The sequence below is a fragment of the Lactuca sativa genome, chromosome 5 (assembly GCF_002870075.4).
Source record: "Lactuca sativa cultivar Salinas chromosome 5, Lsat_Salinas_v11, whole genome shotgun sequence".
Lineage (NCBI taxonomy): Eukaryota > Viridiplantae > Streptophyta > Magnoliopsida > Asterales > Asteraceae > Lactuca > Lactuca sativa.
The window spans coordinates 191,670,249-191,694,012 of NC_056627.2; the positions used below are offsets into that span (position 1 = coordinate 191,670,249).

The 23,764-nt window shown below is 33.2% G+C and overlaps 1 protein-coding gene across 1 annotated transcript; it reads right to left on the reverse strand.

Annotated features, from left to right (window-relative positions):
• Positions 1–18,406: 18,406 nt before the first annotated feature.
• Positions 18,407–19,705, reverse strand: LOC111900462 (gamma conglutin 1). Its single transcript, XM_023896349.2, has one exon. The coding sequence runs from the start codon at positions 19,559–19,561 to the stop codon at positions 18,407–18,409; it is 1,155 nt and encodes a 384-aa protein (XP_023752117.2). The 5' UTR covers positions 19,562–19,705.
• Between the last annotated feature and the right edge of the window lie 4,059 nt (positions 19,706–23,764).

The following is a 23,764-nucleotide window of genomic DNA, read 5'->3' on the forward strand; positions in this document are numbered from 1 at the left end:
GGATATTTTTGATGGTGAACTGAATTTTGTCAATGAAAGCTTTGCATAGATTCATCCAAGTAGTAATTACTCTAGGTGCAAGGGATTTTAACCAAATTTTTTTGCATCTCCCATGAAGGTTACTGGAAGCATTCTAAGAAAAACTACTTCTCACGGGACATTTGGAACATTCAAGTAATTGGCAATGACCTTGACATCTTCGATGTGATTAAATGCATCTTCATAATCTTTTCCGAAAAATGAATGTCCTTGAGCATCCCTAAAATAAGGCCTTTGAGCTCAAATTTTGTTTCAACTGGAACTTCTAGTGGAGCAAGTCCTAATCCTAGATCATTACACGCTTTCTTCTTGTATGTGCCCATCTTCATTTGCGTGATATTCGTCATCTTGAAAAATAACTGTAATAAAAATAAAACCAAGGCATAAAAAAGGAACAAAAACTAATAAACAAAAACTAATCAACGAAAACTATCAGGACATTAACCACGTCGTGGTGAGAACCCGCCACGTCGTGGTTACACAATAAAAACAAAAATTAAAAAAAGAAATTTTTAAACTTTATGTGAAATAAATCTCACACAAAGAATCGAAAACTAATAGTAGATAATAATTAACTAAAATTTGAACTGTTCCATGACATCGACACCAAAAATTTGATATTTATTTTTTGTACTAAGTAATAAATCAACTAATCTAGACTAACTAATAGATGGTATGGAGTGCATCTGATCGAATAGCAGGATAGTTCAGGTAAGTAGGGTATCAAACACGAGGAATGGAAATATCAGCTAAATACTACTAAATGTTAACTAATTCAAACAATTAATTAAGTAAATGGTTTTTCTAGTTTTGCAAGTCTAGAAACTTAGTTACCAAAAGCAATTAAACTAACAACAGCAATTCAAATTAAGGATTAAAATGGGATATTAAAGAGACATCCGTTTAGATTCGATTCATAACAATCCTATGGTTGATTTCCTGGATAAGTGCAATGGATTAAATTCACTGTTGCTTACCAATTCCAAAATTAACTAAACTTTATGATCAAAATAATAATCCTTTAGTAAAACTAATCCATTCATGCATTGATCAGGTGAATAAACAAATAAGATTACTGGTATTCAATTCGAGTTATGCTAGACTTAAACTATGATTGACGTTATTGGATAATAACATCAATTCAATATATGAATGATCATCACATATTAGCTTCCACGTTAATTTACCTATTCTATTATTTAACCCTAGGTTTATGATCAACACACTAGTCTTACAAATTTTATGGTCACAAATTAATAAGATTCAAGTTTACCGAATAAGAAAGATCATCCAATTAAGAAAAACTCAGAAATAAATAGAAGAAATAGTTATCATTAACACAAAAAGGATCTTTAACAAACTATCGTAACAAATAAGAAACTAGCAACAATCTAAAAATCCAATAAATCAACATATAGTCATAATGATCATCTACTCTAAACAGAAGTTAGAGTTATTAGCCCATGATATCTGGAAACAAACTCTTAAAAACTAAGTTCACCATGAAAATCATAACAGAGTAAATAAATATTAAGAAGTAATATTGCCTCAGATCTCTTCAAACGCTAAACCTTAATCGAAATCTAAGCTTCTGGTGTGTTCCAGCACTTCTATGGTCTCCAAAAGTCAAATAGAACACCAATCATTCGTTAGGTTTGAGAGAATAATCGTAATATTTATAACTCCCAAATCTATCCCACCATATCGAGGTTGACCGCCACCACGACGTGGTCTTCAATAAAAACATGTAATCAAGTTATTATTCATTTAGGATTTCTCCAATCACCACGTCGTGTTGATACAACCGTGACGTGGTCTTCCAGTTTTAAGTCTTCTTTGATTTTTATCCATTTTTCTGCTTCCATCACCGCAATAGCTTTGTTTTGATCCCTAGCATGTCTTCGTTGCTACAAAACATATTTAAACAAATCAAGTACCTTTGGTTCTATAATAATCATAAATATAGCTAAAAGTATTAAAATAATGCATGAAATATATCATTAAATATGCACATATTACACATCAAGATCTCTTCCCCTAGTTAACCTTAGCAATCTCCTCCACATTTCTAATGACTGCAGTTCCTTCCTCGAACCTGACAATCAGTCTGTCCATGATTCGACCAATGATACCTCAAAACTCTTCCAATAAAATTTGTGAAATCTCATTAGTAATTCAATCATGTACTCTTACCTTTTTTGCATCAATCTCGGAGGACTCTACCTCCAGTCCAGACATCGGCATCCTATTAAACAAGACTAACTACCATATCATAACCAAAGTGTCATTATTAATCCATCACAGTTACCCACTAATCATGAACCCGCACATCAATCCTCTACCATCTTCTTAGATTCCCAATGACGATTTTCCTTGATTTAAGTACACATCCTGTGATTTCAATAGTACGGGCCCAATACTTCCTACCACGCCTATCTATACTTTCCTCAAGAATCATCCTGAGTCCACTAAGTCAACTAATGATAATAATACTCCCAATACCCGCTAATCAACATACTACCTGCACTAAAGCACTTCTTTTGCTCTCTTAGGATTCCCACCTCACCCTGTCATAAGCTACAAAAATACTCCTACTAATGTCATCTAACTACTTCATGAATGCAAATACATGCAACAAAACTTAAATAATATTTTAACCAAAAGATCCTTCCTTACAATGGTTGGAATCAGAAGAGTTGTGCAATGGGGACGAATCAGTTATTCTAAAACCATTTAACCTTTGTAATGTGTAACTTAACATATTCATGTAATAGTTAACACGTGTCTATATAAGCCCTACAAAACACAAATCAAGTAGTATTCGAATAATAGAACTCTACAGGAAACAAGGCATCAATAACCATCTTCCCTAATAGGCATCTCCGCTAATAGTCATCTCTCTTAGTAGGCATTCTAGCATGCAACCATGAGTAGATCCTTATTCTAACATCTAGCATGCATTTCTAACATATCACCAATACATATAAAACAAGTGTGGGTATCTTGGTTAATAAATTTTCTTGAGCTCTGACTGATTGTACGCATCACATCTTCTCCTTTAGTTATTTAAAAATTATTTATAAAAAAATTTTGTCGATCCTTAGTTTGAGTTGGAATCACATAAGTGTTCATCCCATTCTCTCAAACTAGGGTTCTGAAACCAACTTGTAACATCGCAAAATCCATGATAATAATTTGCATTTTATTAAAAAAAAACTCATAGAACCAAAAATAATCAACCATCGTTTTCAAATCAAATCCATAGAATTAGAGTATCAAATAATCTGTTGAATCAAAGTATCAAATAATCATTGTCGCTGGCAGAATGTCATTTCTTCTCATTTAGGACTTAATCCCTACCGATCAATGTTCATACTCCCATATCTACTTCCTTTTATTGACTTAATGGATAAAGTTTCAAACTTTATCCATTAATACCTCATCCCCAAGCAAGATCTTAAATCCTAAGTCCAAAATGTCATAAATTCTTCATAAAGCATGCTTGGATATAAGGACAAGACCAAGCTTCTAACTTTACAACAAGAAAAGGTCCATAAAATAAACATTAATGCTTAAAAAGGGGCTAGATTCATATTAAGTCTAAGCACACCACCAAGAAGGGACCAAAATCATAAACTGGAGAAAAAGCTAGACTTAACAAACTAGAAGTAAAGGTTGAAGCTTTATACACATAATAATTCAAAAACTTAAAGAATATGATGGATATAGGATTTCTGTTTTTCTTCTTGCACTAAGATGGACTTATTTCCTTCACAAGCTCCACTAAATCAAGGTAACTACTTCAAGATAAAGCGACCAAGCTCAAACTCATGGAAATGAGGCTAGGGTTTCAAGGTGTGGAGATGAAGGATGAAGAATATGACCTAAAATGGGAGTTAAGGTGTTTATATATAAGAGAACCCTAAAAATTATGGGTTTGGGCTGCAACGGTTGCTACATCATGGAGCCCACCAAATCAACATGTTCATATTAACCTTGTTATGTTGTTGGCGTCACTACGCCACTTTGTGGCATATGGTTTTCTCCAAACACCCCCATATTTGATTTCATTAAGTGTTAGTTGATCTATTTAAAAGAAACCAGACGTTATAGCAGTGCCCCTTGAAGCAGGGTTTAAGGGGTGGTAGCCCCTTGCAGGGTCTAAGGGGAAGAACCCTTGGCTAGGTTCGAGTTGTCTTGCGAAAGCTGATGAGTTTTATAGGTTACAAATATTTTCTTGAGGCGGAAAATAACTTAACACTTAAGTTCACATGCAACCTATTTGGATCTATGTCTTTTCTATTAATAGCAATGAACTATAAACATCAATAACCCTAATCTTAACCTACTATAAACAAAATATACATAGGATTACGGTAACATACCTATTGATTATTGTAGTAAATAATCACACCAATATCCTTCTTGAAAACCTTGGCAAGCAAGCACCAAAAGTTTAGTGCCTCTAATGGTTTGTACCCAAAACCCTATAAACCTTAGAATGATGAGTAAAGACAGGGAGGAGACAGAAATTTCATTCCTCTACTTTTTAGGAATGTCATGAACGAAAATAATGAGCCAAGGGGTCCTATTTATAGTTTAGGTAACTTGCAGGCAAAGCTAGATTTGAATGAGTTAAACAATAGATTTAAACCTAATTCAAATCATTTCCTTATCTGCATCTAGGAGGCTTCAAAAAACCTTAAATCCCTTCCAAAACCGTCTATGCCATGGAGGGTTCTAAAATTGTTTCTTTTGTTTAGCTATTGAAAAATTCCAATCCACCTTTTGCAATTTTAATTATTTCCAATTAATCCCAAATTTATTCCAGATTAATTTTGATTAATAAATAATTAATTCTAATTGATTTCTTATTAAATTATTAACTATATAAATTAAACAATCAATTATTTCACTACTGATCTCATGTTGATTTATTAATCAATTTACAAATTAGCAGATCAATTATTTATTTTCAATTAATATATTAATCACATAATATATTAGCAAACCATTTCTCTCTCTCTCTCCTAATATCATTTGTAGATATTTTTGGTTATGAGGGTTCCCCTAAAAGGACTTTGTTTCTATTTTCAAGTTTATACCAATTTAGTTATGAGCTTAGACACCTTAATTGAACAGTCTCTCACTTGGATTGATTGATAACTACAATTGAAAGTATAACCAAACAGCAATGAGTGCTTTCTAAAGCCACTGCTAGACTTTAATCCAATCAAACATTGTCCCTAATATAAGTGATCAAATATTCCTTCCCAGTTCAAGATATCGAATGGAAATGAGACATTTATCATAATCAATTTCATAGTCCAAGATTATGTTTCTCAATTTCCTAATTTATGAAGACTGAATTCACACTACTAATTGATTACATCAATTCAGTCTTGGCTTGGCCAAGCACTTAAGATGTCGACAACAAATGCATGAGGGGCTCAAAGCTATCGCTTTTCCTGTTAAGAAAAAGAAACAAATAAACTAAGTTATATGCTTGTATCTTTTACTCACCAAATTATGCATGTCACTACATTTTATGACATCACGTTACTGATGCATTTTTGCAATACCAATGCACAAATGATTGTAAAATACAACTCATATATCATCGTATTAATAATACAAGATATTATCGTCTCACAATTACTCGTGATAGAATCCATGAAGTAATTCGTAGAGCGTGGGTTTATCCAATACTTAAAATCTATATTTTTATAAGTACTCATGAAGATTTTAACAATATTATTGCAATGTCTAATCCCTATAAACAATTTACCATTCGATTCATCATAGTCATAATTTACTACTTACTTTCAAAAGTATGAGCGACTGTGGAATTTCGAATAATCAAATCATTCAGGAAGTAAAACATGTAAAGTAAAACATAACAATAAATTAATTAAGTATGGTCTCAAATCTGTTGAAAATTAATTAAGTATGGTCTCAAATCTGTTGAATGTAAATAATCTCTATTATTTAATCACCATAAGAATTACGACTTTATTCATTGTATAATGTATCGAGTAATCAACTAACCACTTGAATTAAACATCATTCATACTATATTATTAACATCCATACTATGCCTCTCTAAGGTCATTCCTTTGTGAACAGATCTACTGGACATTATTCCAATGATGCTCATTTCATAATTGCAAATTCTTATCACTATCCAATATGTGATGGAATTTCAACTTTACATGCATTGATCCCTTGCAGTATCTAGATTCCAATGTGTCAAAGACTGAGTCTTCGATATTATAGATTATTCCACAAGAAATTTGTTACTACAAACAATTTCATGAAAATGAAGTCTCAATTTCAAGGTACACTCCATGAATACTTCTCTTGCATTAAAGTTTCCAGCTCACATGTAGATTTTACATGCTTCTTCCATTATGGAAACATTTCTATATTTCTATACGACCATCAATTTTGACCAAGAATCATCTCAATCCAGAAACGTGTCACTATGGTCCATCCTAAATAATATGATACTTCTAACTATCCATAAGCAACCGGTCTTTACTAAACCTTAAAATGTTCTTGACAATTTGTTTAATAACTCTAATCAATTAAAGTTCTAGTCCTTTTCTCACAATTCTCAAACCATTTGAAAAATTAGAATAAGTGAATATTATAGCATATGTAATCGATCCTATATTCAAATCATATGAGATTCGATTCATTATCTCTCGCATAGGATTTGATATATGTTTAATCTCTTGCTATAATATTTCTATATATCGAATGTCTTATCTTAAAACATTTCTACATGATATTCATATATGTCTTTGACTAAGTCCTATGATACTTTATGATCTAAACCTTTAGATTGGAAATGAAGTATAAGTTCCCTTTCCTTTAAGTCTACCCTAGGAAAACAATTCCCAAACATTGAAATTTGCAAATTGAAAACTTTGTTCCCTACAAACAATATTGTCAACATGCAATACTAGCAAAACAATTACGCTCCCACTAGCTTTGACATGTACCAAAAAATCAACTGGACTTCTAGAAAGCAATACTCTTGATTTTCTTATTAAAGTACAAAATTTTGTTATGTGATGCTTCTATAAGTCTCTAACTAGACTTCTTAAGCTTATACACCTTAATCGGAAAATATATGTGTATGTGTGTTCGAACCCATCAAGACTAATAGATATATATCTTAAAAGTTCAAACAATGTAACATCCTAATTTCTAGGAATGAAATTTAGGGATGTGTGCATTTTTGGAAGTCTATTCGACGAGTTGGAGGTCCCAACTCGTCATGTATAAACAATAAGGGATCGCGTATTTGGAGAACCTACCTGACGAGTTTGAGGACCCAACTCGACGAGTTGGAGCTGATTATGAAAAAAACCCTAATTTTTAGGGTTTGCACTGGATTTAAAGGACCTTAAGTCCTTTCCCCCAGCCACCCTTGCCACTTTCACGTCAATAGAGCAAACCCTAAATGAACTAAAGCCTATTTGAGTGTGTGTGTGTGTGTGTGTGTGGGGCTAAAAGTGTGTGTTTGGTGCATTTCTTGAAAAAGGCTTGAAGATTTGGAGACTTGGAATGGGAAGAAGCTTATAGATCCAGCATCTACATCGTGTTGGCATTCATTTGGAGGTTGTTGGGGTACAAAGTTCTCCATGTATGACTTTGTAAATGGAAACCCACTTGCATGTGGTGCATTAACCTTATGACTAATGAGAGTTAGAGAGTGAGAGAGAGACATATAAACACCTCTATATAAGGTGGGTTCATACCACTTGTAGAGTTGTGCTTAAGAGATGTAGTTCATAGTGATTAGTGAGTGGGATATTTATGAAGTTCTGGACTAGATCCCTTTTTGTACTCATTTACTATGATCAAATATATCTTTTAGCACCCAAATCACCATGTTCATTGTGAAAAATTTAATTCTGCATGCCCAACCATGTTCTTATGTCGCTACAATTGGTATCAGAGCGGGTCTTCAAGATCAAAGTGATTTTTGAAGAAGGATTCTCGGTTTAGCAACTTTTGTCACCATTGAAGCAATTTTTGGTGAGTCTCTCTATGATCTATCTTAATTTCATTGAAATCGTGCGTTGTGTTTTTGATTCATGATCGCTTGACTCGTTGGATCAAATTTTTCTTGAAAAACCCACTTGTTATGATCAAATAAATTTTTTTTGTTGATCAAGCCCAATCCAATCTCATATTCGTTTGTTTGATTTGATTCTCAAATGTCAATTGTTTGTTATTTGATTTGTTAAATGTTTCAAAGCTTAAAATTAAGTCTCCATAGTATTCATCCAATTATTATTGTTCATATATTTTGTTAAAGCCCAATGTACAAATTTGGTTCTTGTACAATTGATTTCGAAGGCCATATTGGTGATTCATTTGTTTGAGCCCAAAATTAATATTCAATTACGATTCATGTATCTGTTTGAGCCCAAAATTCATTGAATATGTTTGATCCAAATTCGCTGATGTTTATCATTCATCTTCGTTTCTTACTTTACCCAGTTATATCATCGGACATTCTTGTCTCGTTCTTAACGTTTTATTTTCAACTTCACGTTCCTGTTAATCGATTTGAAGTACTTGCTAATCAGTTCTTGTGAATCGATTCAATATACTATGTTAAATCACTGAAATCTATTATGATCAAGTCAAAATTGAAAAATCGAAAATTTGAGTTTTTGATTTGAATGAAATTAACCAAGATCACTTGAAATCAATGAAGAACAGTTGAAGAACAAGAAGTATTGGATTTGATCTGAAATTGTTTTGAATATTATGGCTTTCATATTTATCGATTTTGAATGTTTGACTTTCGAAATTCAAAGAGTGTTTAAGAACAAACATAAATTATTTTGATTTCATTTTTTATTGAAGTTGAAAGTTGGAAGGCTTGGTAATGGTGAAAGGATTCGAACACTATTATAACTCAATTATGTGAATCAACTTAACGAAATCAAATTTTCGTTAGAAAGAAATAGATCGATTTGTGATAAACTGAAATTAATGGCCAATATTCGAGTATCAATTAATGAAGCTTAATATCGGAGATCAATTACAAACAGAAGACGAACTTTGATTTGTGATTTCAAAGGTGAATGACTATGGATTGTGGAACTGGGTATTTGTACGAAGTGGGTTTTGATAGAAGATGTTGATATATTGTGCTTGAATGATAATGAAGAAATTGGGATTTGATTTCAGTGATTTTGGAGTCGACATGAGACAAAGGTTAAGATTCGAAGAATTGAATGTCGATCTATTATATCAAGAAGTAAATGCTTCGAAGCCTTGGTTATATGATCGATGGGTTGCAGTTAGTTGTTTTGATGTCCAGGGCTTTACATGATTAAGAAACGAAGGAATTTTTTTTGTGCTTGTGAATCAAACAAAGTGGTTACTGTTCATAAGTGAGGCTTCGTTAGTCTTCGAATTTGTTAAAGATGGTATACAGTTTCATTCAATCATGTTTGGGATTTGTACGAAGGAAAACGGTGATTGTGTACGTAGGGAAGAAGGAAAAGGAAATTTTCGGATATGGTCCTTCTGGTTTCGACAATTTGACAAGTTTTAAATACCCTTCGTATGATAAAATTTTCGTATGACTTGAAGTCAAATGGAAAATTTTCGAATTCAGTCCCTGAACCTTCGAATATTTGGTACTTCGAAAATTAACTGAAGTTTTGAATGTTTGACACTTTTCACCCAACTTTGAAAATTGTTTGAAGCGTCGTATGATTGGGGGTATTCTTCATATGTTTGAAGACAGAAGGGCACATTTGTCGAAAATAGTCCCTGAGGTTTCGAATGTTTGGTTGTTCGTACCCAAATTCGAAAAAAGAATGTTTTTGCTGAAAATTGAAGAAAATGCATTTTAGGCCCCTGCAGTTTGTGCAAATTGATGTTTTTTTACCAAAATTTGGAAAAGGGGGAGAGTTTTGCATATTTTGCTGTTTTGGGTGCACCAGGTCACTGCAGAATTTTGAAATTGACAATTTCAACCCATTTTTGAGAAATTTTGTCAAAGGCGATCCGTGAATGAAGTTAAAAAATTGAATATTTTTTGGTTTTTTCGGATTGAAGCACAAAGATTATGCCACATGTTAAGGGGGAGTTTTGACACGAAAAATTCTAAATAGAGCACATTCTCTTTCCTTGAAGGTTTTATAATCAAATTTTGATTATAAAAAGGGGGAGAAATTTATATGGAAATTCGAACTTGAATTTTTCATATTACACGGATTTAAGACCGAAGTGATCTTGAAGTTTTGAAACTTACGAAATGATGCAATTGGAAGTTCGGAAATGATTTATTTTCGAAATGGGTTTGGAATTATTGAAGATTTGTAGGGTGTGTTTTTATGCTCAACTTTAGGGTGATCGATTTGGAGTTTGAGAAGCTCGTGATCATTCATTGATGCTCGGTTTGTATGGTCTCACATCCTAGAGCTCAAATTGAAGAATCATGGAAGAATTGAAGATTGAAGTTCGTTTCGACTTGTGTCACCTTTGAGGCTCGAACTGCGTAGTTGCTCGGTTTTTAAAGATTTGAAGTGGGTCATCCATTCCTAACTTTGAGGGGGAGAATGTTGGGGTACAAAGGTCTCCATGTATGACTTTGTAAATGGTTTGACTTTTGTAAACCCACTTGCATGTGGTGCATTATCCTTATGACTAATGAGAGTTAGAGAGTGAGAGAGAGACATGTAAACACCTCTATATAAGGTAGGTGCATACCACTTGTAGAGGTGTGCTTGAGAGATGTAGTTCATAGTGATTAGTGAGTGAGATATTTATGAAGTTCTAAACTAGATCCCTTTTTGTACTCATTTACTATGATCGAATATATCTTTTAGCACCCAAATCACCATGTTCATTGTGAAAAATTTAATTCCGCATGCCAAACCATGTTCTTATGTCACTACAGAGGTAAAAAGTATTTACCTTGGCTTTCCGTTCCTTAGATCTCTTCTTATACAATTTTATGGGCATTTTGGTGCAAAATGGGGGTCATTCTTAAGTTTGAGCTGGTCACAAGGACATGGATTTAGATCTAGACTCCTCTAGGCCTCTTTGACATAAATCCTCAAGCTTTATGAAGCTTTGGCCCTTCACCTTACCCTAAACCTCTTCTAAAGGGAGTGTTTTGGCTTTTTGAAGCCTTTCATGCACGTAAAGTTAGCAATTTTACGTGATAACTACACCCTAGGAGTTTAGATCTATAGTTTAGAGCCATGGTTTCACTTAGAAATGTCTAAATGAGGAAAGGACTTAAGTAACTCGACAAGTTGCATAGTCAACTCGACGAGTTGGATGAAGCTTTCCCGCTTCTGGATTCTGTATGAACTTGGCGAGTTAGCAAGGTGACTCGATGAGTTGGTTAAGGTTTTCCTGACATTCTGAATGTTGCATGGACTCAATGAGTTACTTGGTGTGACAACCCGAAATTTCTATCTTGTACAACCATTCAACTCAATCAAATTCAGACTCGTTTCTGCTATCTTTTTGCACTATTTAGGGTCTGTTGAGTGTTCTAAGCCTAGTAGATCGAAGGAATAAGTGTTAGGAAGTATCTGATGAGGTTCAAAACCATCAAGCAAGCTTTAAACTCCATCATGAGGAGTTTACGACCACAACACATGAGTTTACGGCCGTACACTCAAGGTGGTCGTAAACTCATGCCCATAAGTCTCATATTCCTTCACTTTTCTTCATTATTCACATTTCCAACTCAAGAAACACACATTCTCTCTCAAGTATCATAAGGAGCTTCATCTTGATCTTCAAAAATGTAAGTGATTCTTCCATTTCTTTCATAATATCCTTCTTGATCTAGTAAAACTCTATGGTTTCATCCATTAAATCATCTCTTTCTGAGTTAGATCTCCAAGAACACCAAGAACACCAAGAAAACCTCCTTATTCTTGGTGGCTGTAAACTCCATAAAGTCATCCAAAGTGTGAGGTTTTCCTCTATCATCTAGTTACACATAAGAAGCACTTGATTTAAGACATCTAAACATCATCTAACTACATAACTCCAAGAGTTTACGGCCGTAAACTCTTTGTTATGGCTGTAAACCCTTGTTTTGGCCACGAACACTCCTTAAGACCAAGCATAGGACTTTGAACCATTGGTAGATGCTATTTATGTCCGTAAACACCTCTTAAACTCAAGTACTCATGGCCGTAAACCCACCCTATGGCCGTAAACTCCTAAGGTGTGGCTGTAAACTACCTTTATACAATCATATGTGATTGTGACACTTCCTGTCAAGTGTTTCCTAGTCCCTGAGGTTGTTCCATTACATGATTAGATGTTACATACACTAATTATATACATATATGTGTTATTATATGCTTAATAGGCTTTGTTTGTTCTTGGGATATCACTTGGCACACTTAGCATCCTATATCAGTCTTTCATCCGAAAAAACTCATTGCAGGTGAGTTCATACCCCTTAACTTACCTTTTAAATGATTTTAAATGCTTTTATGGAGGGGAATACAAGTAGAAAACATGTTAGTTATATAATCAATCACAAGTGATTTATAACTACAAAGTAAAGAATTTCTTATATTTCAAATGTATCATCAAACAAACTACTTCAAATCACTTTATAAACTAACACCAAGTCATTAATACTTTCCAAATGCTAAACTCTTTTCATATTTCACAAACCTCCTTTTCTAAACTTATAAATATTTTCAAAAGCATGTCTATGTAGATATAGTTATATAAAAAATGTTTAAAGGGCTTAGGACTAACAACTCGTTTTATTTCCTTTTCCTTGTTTGGATGTGGACTTAGAGTATTGGTTGCCTGTCTGAAGGTTGTTTAAATCTTAGTTATATATTATGTATATGTATGTATATATAAAAAGTACTACCAATCCATTTGATGCCTTTAGGGAGCAAAGGTATACATTCGTGATCATTCATTCAAACTACAGAAGTTACTAGTAAACTATAATAGTTATAGTTTAGAGAATTACTACTAAATATTTCTAGAACATTGAAACTTACATAAATTAGTACTTACAAAAGTCAATTCATACATAAGTCAGTTCTTACATGAGTCAGTTCAAACAAACAATAACAAGTACAAAAAGGAACATACATCCTTTTCAAGAACAAGATAACTTTAATGTGAGTCTACTTCATGGCACAACAACAAGTTTGTTGTGTCATGTTTTATAAACAGAGTCTCCTGGAGGGAGAACGGATATTGTGTGTATAGATCTATACGGGACTGACCAGCCCGCATCCTGACTATTCGCTATAGTTGGTCGAAAGGCCAGGGGTGACAAATGTCACATTTACTTTCGACGCCAGCAGGTCTTCGTGTTAACTACTTTTTGATTTAGCATGGTTATAACCACATCACATCCAAACCTTAATTAACAAACTGGTTTTAACGTAATTAGTGTTTCAGTAGGTAATTTTTACAATATTACTGTACACTTTCATTTTTCTCATTTCATTTATATAGTGATATTCTCACATAAAAGGTGATGAAACTACTTTCTAGAAAAGATAGTCTTAAACATTGGGAAAACACACATTACATACTATTTCAAGTACAAACATACAAAACAGTCAAGTCTTGGTAGAAGACTACATTACATCATTTTAAGAGAAACAAACATACAAAACAGTCGGGTCTTGGTAGAAGACTACATTACATCATTTTAAGAGAAACAAACATACAAAACAATAGAAAATATAGGATTTTCTAGGAGATTTCAAACGCATTACAAACACTTTCACAAACTTTTACATCAAACATTTACAAACAATTATCACTAAAATACTTATGAACTCACCATCTTAAAAATGCTGATCCTCTCTTTCAAAATAATAGGTATTCTCAGGTCACTCGTAGACAGGTACCGATGACAGGTTTTGAGAAGACGGAGCACTTCTAGACTCATCTTTATTTTGATTATTCACTTTTAGTGTCTTATTATAATTGCGCATAATACGCTTTTTTAAATTATACTATTAATGCAATAGATGATGTTGTTGCTTGTTTACTATTTTGCATTGTTGTGAAGCTATACATGACATCCTCCACCCCCGAATGTTTCTGCCAATTTGGTTTGGGGGTGTGACACTTGGTAACTTGACCTGTGGATAGGGGTTTTCGCGACTTTATGAGTTTTGAAGGAACTCGACGAGTTTGTAAGTTGCACTCGACGAGTTGGGTCAACATGGACTGTTGACCTTGATCGATTGACTTTGAATTTGACCAAGGGTTGACCAATTTGATTTCTGAGGGTATTTTGGTAATTTAGGAATTTATGGAATTGGATAAATGGTGGTTGTAGGTGTTGGTGGTTGGAGCCATGATTCAGGAGTTTGATACTTCAATTCCGATCGACATTGTGAGGTGAGTTGTCCTCACTATACTAACAGAGTTGAAGGCACTAATGCCGGCCCTTATTGGATTGTTATCCTGATTATTGCATGATGATATGCTTAGTGACCTGTTAGGTCAGTATTCTGGTAGATAGGATGATAATATGTTAGTGACCTACTAGGTCGGTATCCTTGTATATATGATGATGCTATGATTAGTGATTTGTTAGATCGGTATGATTGTTTGTACATGCTAGCTAGTTTATGATATCTATGTGTTGATTATGTATGTGGCGTTGGGTTGAGGTGGACTTGCTTTGTGTTGAAGGCCAACAAACCTAGGGTGGACCGGATAGACCACAGCCCCATTAGGGCATATCAATTAGGATGAAGGCCCGAAGAACGATCCAGACATGCTAAAGGCCCAGATAGGCAGACCAAACATGTTGAAGGTTTTGAGAGTGGGCCAGATAGAATACAGGCCTGGTAAGTGCAATCCAGTCTAACTGTAGACTCTATATCCATAATGTTTACATGTTATGATATGGTTATGATTTGTATGGCGTTACTATTTTGGGGAAACTCACTAAGCTTCCGGCTTTTAATTTTAGATTTTGTTTCAGGTACTTCGGATGATCGCAGGAAGGCAAAGATGTAGTCGTGCACCTCCTCGCATTTTTATGATTTGATTTCTTGAATACTCTGATATGAAACTATTTTGAAAACATTTTGTAATAAATGATGGTTTTTGAATGCTTGAAAAAGTTTTAAATTTTCATGAAGTTTATGGATGTTACAAACAATTTCATTCTATTCCTCAAAATTTGAAATACGAAAAAGGATATCGTAATCATAATGTGAATTTGAGAACGCAACTAAGAAAACAAATATCCATATCAATCTTTATCGGATCTTATAATCTATCAACGAAAGTATTTCCTCACAATCATTCTCATGAATTAGAATTTTCGAGATGCTCCATCATATCTCTCTATAGTCCCTATTAATATGTCGGTTAACCACACACACTCCACTAATGACATATAAAGCATGATGTGTGTTTTTATTGATTAGCATACTTTTCACATTTTTCCTAAAGTAACTAGAGTGGGATTTTTTAACAAAGGTTTTAGTACATTTATACCATTATACTTTTAATGAGGTTATTTCCTAACGAATGCATTTTGCTAACGACCATCCACCAAACAATGGAGCAGTAGGTGAGAGTGGACACCCATTCAATGACCATTTTATAGGTCATTTCCTTATATTCCCTTATAGTATGACTTCGTGAATGAGGCGTACTTGCGATTCAACATACTTAGTCTTATACATATAGTAATTAACTTATATATATATATATATATATATATATATATATATATATATATATATATATATATATATATATATATATAATGTGTACTTTAAAACGTTTCAAAATACAAGGTTTAAACTTTTTATTATCTAAATTAAACTTTTAATTACATTAAATTTAAACCAATTATGATTTAATCTTTATCTTTTAATTAGCTTTTGAATAATTCAATTTAAATCATTTAGGGATAAAATAATTATTTTCTATTAAATAATTAATAAAATAATTCAAATTTAATCATAATCCAAAACCCTTCTAATTTTCGAAATTTTGGTTTTAGGGTTATCTAACTTAAATTATTAAAATTTTAAGAATATTATAATAATAATTAAGGAAACTATGAAACCCTAAGAACCCTTCTAAAACCGTCCATTTAGGGTTCTATAATTGCTTCTTTTGTTCAACTATTAAACAATTACAATTCATCTATTGCACCTTTAATTATTTCCAATTAATTCCAAATTAATTACAGATTACTTCTGATTAATAATTAATTAATTCTAATTGATTTCTTATTAATTTAGTAACCATATAAATTAGCATATCAACTATTTAACTATTTATCTAATGTTAATTTATTAATCGTATAACAAGTTATCAGATCAAGTATCTATTTACAATTAATATATTAATCACATAATATATTAACAAATCATCTCTCTCTCTCTCTCTCTCTCTCTCTCTCTCTCTCTCTCTTCTAATATCATTTCTAGTCGTTTATGTTTATGAGGGCAATCCAAAAATGATTTTGTTTCTATTTGCAAGTTTATACTAATTTATTAATCATATAACAAGTTATCAGATCAAGTATCTATTTCCAATTAATATTTTAATCACATAATATATTAACAAATCATCTCTCTCTCTCTCTCCTAATATCATTTCTAGTCGTTTATGTTTATGAGGGCAATCCAAAAATGATTTTGTTTCTATTTGCAAGTTTATACTAATTTAGTTATTAGTTATAACTATAGACATATTAATCCAACAACTGTTTGGGCAAATTTTGACTTTGTTTTAACCTTTATAGGAAAACACGAATGTTTGACAGTTTATGACTATTAGAAACTATTGTGTGAAAGTTTGGGGCAGTTTTGATACATAAAACTGTTTTATGATTGCTTTCGGACAAAATATATACTTAACTAATTTTGGTCATACTTCTGGTACACATACAAAATCATAACCTCTCATTCTCTGTTCTTGTTTCTCTTATATTCTGGGTCTTATCCAATTGATGAATTAGGAGTATCACTGAAATACTTTAATTTGAAAGTGTGATCACGACTCTCAGAATTCCAAAATGTTATTACATCTCAAAAATCTAGCATGTAGCACACGGGAAATTCCCCACCTTGCCAACTTAGAGAATCTTAGTATTTACGCCAATTCTTTGTCACCTTTGCAACTTAGGTGTGGAGTCCGAAAATCATCTGTTTGTTGACTGCCTCGTCGCCAAAGAAGTCTAGAGCCAAATCTCATCATGGTGGAAGATTTTTCGCACTCTTTCTCCTTGTCTCTGAATTGATTTATTGCAGGAATCTTTTATGTAGTAGCAACCGGTTGGATATGGTTCATGAAGCTATATATTATGTTGGTCTTCAATTGAGTGATTTGGAACTTTCAGGACGACAAAATTCTGATACCAAGACACATTCTTCACTGCCAAATGAGGTTCAAATTCTTTCACACCTTTGGATAAACTCTGGTATGAAGAAATGCAGTGCTTTGAGATGGATGGTGCATCGACCATATAGCGGAATGTCATTGGTGATTCTTTGTTTAATTTTGGGTACATGATTTGTTTGTCTGTTTTGATTTTCCTTTCTTTACTCTCTTTCATTTTGTTCCTAGCTCAGTGCTAGGCTGCAATATAAAATCCATTTTGCCATTAAAAAAAAGGTATATATAATAAATATATTGCAATTTTTTTTTGTTAATGTAGCAAGATGCCAAATAACTTTTGATGGTTTTACGGCTATCAGCATATAATGGTTCCTTACCTACCTCTATACACCACAAACAGAGTCGTTAGCAATATTACCACCTATCCGATTGTAATTAACAATTTGCCGGTTTAATGTGTTTGTGGGTAGGGTGGGTGTTGACCCTTGCCAAAGGTGCCACATAATTAAGTTCATAATTTGTTAGATTCTTGTGTCTTTGGTAGAGCCATCATCCATATTACGTGAGATTTTCTCCTTTATTAAATTAGGCTTCAAAGTGGGCTGGTGAAGATTGGAGAGCCCACGCCTAGGGCATGGCCTATTAGTAACAAAGATTTTCCAATTGTGATTAATAAAAATTCCGATTGTTATATTATTTGGGATTTTTTTTGTTTATCAAATTTGCATGATTTACTTGTAACCGATCCTTTTCATCTTAGAGTCACCATGGTGGCTTTTAATTAAAGTTTTAAAGGCAATGGTCCAACTTTTGTGTAAATTACATGAACTAATATTATGTCCGATAATGGTTTTGTGACTCACTGTTTCTCGATAACACATTGACAAAGTTGAACATGAACTTTACTTTGAGGAGTAATAGGCTGCAGCGGCCGATAATTTCTGCAATTAAGAGATCTTGTCTAGGGAAAGTAAACGTTGTATCAACCAACTTAACTATTAGTAAAGTTGAAATTTGCACAAGATGTCTCTTTAGTCAGTAAGGACGAACTGAAACCTATAGTAGAATTTTGTAGATCGAGAAGTACGAAGTTATCCTCCAACTGAAAGGTTCCTATCACAATCCCATGTTCACTTCTTACACCCCCGTCAACAAAGGCAAGACATGCAACATCATTTGTTATTCGTTTCATTGAGTTAGCAGTGGATATAGTCCAATTCTTTCCATTCCGGAGACTCAAATCAATCTCAGGAACCTTCAAACGATCTCCAGTTTCATTCTTCAAGGTCCTGAAACAAAGTCCAAATGGTGCGACTGGGCTTGTAAGAGGCATTCGTTTTGTAACCTTTGAAAACCTCCGAACCATGCGATCATAAATATCAGTTCTGAGTGTGGTGTAAGGCTCAGTTGTACTAAGCTTAGTAGTCATATTCCCGGAGATGTTAAGAGATCTCCCTCTGATTATAATATCATCGACACCTAGAAAGTATCCAAAAGAATCTGGATGCTTTAACAACGGTGTATATGAAAGCAAACTTCTTACATCAACATCTGAGTGTGGAAGAAGGTAAAAAGGACCAGACCCAAAGAATAAAATCCCAGGAGAAGACGAGTTGCTAGGCAAACATAGAGCGAGGCTTGTTTTGAGCTCTGACTGAAAGAAAGAAGCTGGTAACGCATAAGGGGAGGTCGAAAACGCCATAACACCAGTAACATTTACAGGGAATGATTCGAAAGATGTAGAAGGAGCACATGCAGCATTAACTATAATGTCTTGGTAAAAAGGAAAAGGGTTTCTTCCATCACTTGTGTTTGCTTCAAAAGTATCAAAGTTGAGCTCCGCATGACTACATATCCCAGTTACAGGATTGATCACATTGACAGGGCATGTACAAAGTCCCCAACCAGGTAACGTGTAGCTGTTAGTTACTGCGGGGCATGAAGGAGCATGATAAGAGTAAGTAGTCCGAACATCGGTACATTGGTATTCCTCGCAAGAAACAGGAGAGGTACAAAGCTTGTTGCTTGGGCAAATATTTTCTCCATACCTGTTCCATAACAGGAGGCAATCGTGCCATGTGAAAGGAGCATCGATGTCTATTAGAAATTTCGGATTCTGGAATGTATTGTTTACATATGGTGTCATGATCGTAATGCTATACACAGGCTGAGCAGCGTCGGTGTGTTTGTTTACTGGGAACAGAAAGGAAGTGTATGGTAGTTCCCAATCTGCTATGGCTTCATGTTCGTAAGAGATCAAGGCCAGAAAGAGAACGATAATTTGTTGCAGAAGAAGTTGCATTTTTGATGATGTGTATATGTTCTCAACAATGAAATTTCTAAAAGTGGATCAAGCGGATATATATACATATTTGACCAACCATGTGTCACACCGTTACATCCTATAGTTGTTTTAGAGAATCACTTGCTGGCAGGAGGCATTGATGGCAATTCTTGAAAATCAAGAGACAATGAAGCAATTTCTTTTATATATGACCAAGAACTGTGAACCACGTCTTTCATGATTTCAGAATATTTGTTACCGTTTTTGCGTTGGAAAGTTTTATTGTTTATAGAGTAATAGAGTAATTAAAGCAATCACTACAAGAAAATTTTGGAATAGGCGCAGGAAAATTCAATAAATAAACCTTTTCTTTTTAAATAGCAAAATAAATCTCTACCCTAATAAAAAAATATTTTTTTTGTCCACCTTCATCTCCTCAAAGCATAGATTTTAAAAATGAAAAATTAAATATTCTCCTATATTTTATTTCTGTTTATCCTTCTACCATATCAAATGTTGACATGTGTCATATTTAATGACACATTTAATGAAATTGATAATATTTTAGTCTATTTGTCACCATCTAATGTGGGTAGAAGGATATTAGGAATAAAACGTAGAAGAATTTTTAATTTCTCTTTAAAGATAAAGTTCCAAATTTGCCTAACTATCCATATATCCGGTTAATCATAATTCTAATCCCGTTCAAAGCTCTTTTACCAAATACCTAATCTGTCCTCTCTCATTCTTGCACAAAGTAGGAAAAAAAATTCAACTTCAATCCTTGAAATCAGCCAAATTTAGCGAAATTTTCGTAAATGTGAACCTAATTCATATATTTTTATGGGAAATTATTTCAAATTACGTTCTGTTAATGTATTCAACGAGAAATCAACAAGTAATCGTTTCTAAAATTGAATTCGATTGTGTATCATACATCCTTTGTATTTCATATAGAACTCTACGATGCAAGTTAGATAGTTCGTGTATGTAACTTTTGACTTCTTTACTTTGTCTGTTACCAATAAAATATCCAAGAAAACTGAGAATACACTTCATTGTTGTTGTACTAATGTTTATGTAAATATGGAAAGCTTTTTAATTGAAAATTATTCTGTCATTTTTTTTGAGTTCATGTAAGTTTCATCTGCTAAGCATTCTTCGATAAAATGCCTAAGAGAACGGTGAATTAGCACAATGGTGTTGTTATGCAACGGAGGAGGTGAAGATCACATGAAGGGTAAGTTAGTCATTTCATTTGGAATAGGGGCAAAAAAAACTTCAAAAAAGAACCAAACTTGGAGGACAAAACCTTTTGGACTACACCAAACCTGCTCTTAGTGTCACAATTTTTGTCAAACTGTTACTTGGCTGATCGGTTTGCATTTAACTTCATATTATAGAAAATCATCTCATTACTAATTTATTACATAATTTCATTACATTGGATTATATCTCGATCCGTTTGGGGGTTTCAACTTTAACTACATGCAAAAGATGATGGTTTCTTGCTGCAGTTTTATTGGTATTGCAAATGTTTTGGATATTGCTTTCATGTTCTACTGCATTTAATGGCATTGAATCAAAATAACAATGTACATAGTGGTGATATGTTTACAGGGAAGTGCCTTCGTTTTATGTCGATTCAACATATGTTTATATTATTGTGTGTTGTAGTTACTCTTGGGTATTATCCATTTCGTCTGGTGTAATTTTTTTGGGTTGTTAATAGCAATGTACTCTACTATACCCCTTGTTTTGGGTGTTTTAGGAGCTAGGTTGTTGGGTTTCTTTTGTTCTATTCCTTATGTATTCTTGCACACAATGTAAACAGGAACAATGTAATAGAAAAGTTGATGCTCATAAATAAAAATCAAAATTGGTCAATGGCCTTAAAAGAAAAGGACAAAATGGTGGTGGGTTGTCTTCAAAAATTTGAAGTTGTTGTCAAAGAGGAAACATGTTGCGGAAATCCTAGATGTGTATTCAGATTCAAATCATAAAATGTGACTATAATTTTTACCATTCTCTACATCTTGAATATGGATCATCATGAAATAAGAGCTCAAAGATGGGTCCAGGGTTTCCAAAGGGGTAACGCCGCTTTGGCGGGGTCTAGGGGAAGCACCCTTAGCGAGGTCAAATGGGTAGAGCCCTTGGTTGGGGTCTCGCTGAGAAGACACACGAGGTTTGGGGCAACACCCCAAAAACTCTCCGAATTTTACATATGGGAACATAGTGGGAAAACCGAATCCTTGAGGATGATTAAGGTAAAACTAACAAAATTCGTTAATTTTGCAAACCCTAAATCCTCATAAAATTTTGGATTTCCTGACTTGCTTCCAAAGCAACCCATGACGCCAACCCTAAAAGGAAAAATCTAATCTCGTTTATTATATATAAACGGCTCTTCTCTTTGTGAAGACACACGAAAATTATTATATCTTTTTTTCTTCAAACGAACACAGAATCCTTCTAGCAATTTGGCTTACGATTTCTATGCCTAGAGTCGTAAGTGTCTTGTTGGATTATCTTAGGGTGAATTTCTTGTAACCCAGACATAGGGTAGAAATATCAGTTCGGAAAATATTCACACGATCGAAGGGGTATCCAGATCTCCGACATAAACCCTAATTCTTCCAACAGTTTTTAGTTTTTAAGCCCACTGCTTATAGCAATGTAGTATATAAAATAGTCTTTGTAGAGTTATGAATTATAACTGTGTTTTTCATTTTCAATATTATTGTTGTAACTTCTTAATATACTTACTTTTTTATATTTAATCCAATCATACGTTATTTGAAAATATCATTTTGTATTTTGTTAATATTTTCAGTAACTATTTCCATATGTTATAATTTGTTTCGACTATTATAAAATCACAGACGAATCATCAAACTTTGTAAATTAATTTCTGTTTGAAAATTATTGATTAATGATTATACTTTTAAAATATCAAATATTATTTTAATTTATTAACTGTGGCTTCCATGGGTTATCACCTAGTTCATTGTAAAAGAAACACCAACAATTATCAAAGTTACAAAATTTCTCTATTCTAATAAAAGAATAGCTTTAATCTCTTCTGTCATGTTTCACTCCAATACAATTCGTTATTAATATTATGTCACGTGTCATCAAGATATATTAGACAAATTACTTCAAAATTCAAATTTACTTTTTTTTCTAATTATATGTTAAATTTTAAATTATAATTACTTTAAAATTTTGGTATATCTCTTAATTAATATTTTATTTAAAATAATTGATCAAAAATTATGAATTTTCACTATGAAAATTTAATTAATTTTGTAACTGTGATTCTCACAAGTTATAAACTAGTCATAGAATATAAAACAATATCTAAACAAGTCTAGAAGTATACCTAGATACGCAAAGCAGAACCAGAATAAAATTTACATAGTAACCAAAAAAAGACAAGCAACGCCAGTTATTTTTCGAATTTAATATTTAAAGCTAAATAAGTAAATAACTACCAAATTTGTAAAGGAAACCGAAACTTGAATTTCATAGCAAAATCATACATACCTTAATTACTTTTTTTTGCACACTAAAAAAAAAGAGGAGCAATAAATCCAAGAGTCAGTAGGTAAAAGTAATAGCGGCGACAAGTCGCCGCTATAACTTTGTGTCTATTGCTTAAGTTGTCGCCGCCAATATGTTTGTTGGCACTAATATGACTATCGTCGCTAATATGTTTGTCGCCACTAATTCCTTTGTCGCCATTAAAAGTGTCATTACTAATACAATTTTTTTTAAACAACGCCATCAAGATGCAAAAAAGTCATACAAAATATCAAAAACTAATACAAAGCATTAATTGTTGGAAAAGTCTAAATTTGAGGGGCCAATGAGTGAAAATCGATTATAACCTCTCATGGCATAAAAATCGATGGGTTAAATCAAAATCGTTTGTTTCTTTCTCTTGGATTGTAGGTGCATTACTTTGGAGTCAATTTGTCATTGGGTTCATCCATATTGTGTGTTGATCATTAGTAGGAGCAAGGAAAAAAAGAAAAAATGAGGGAGCAGACGTGGGTAGCG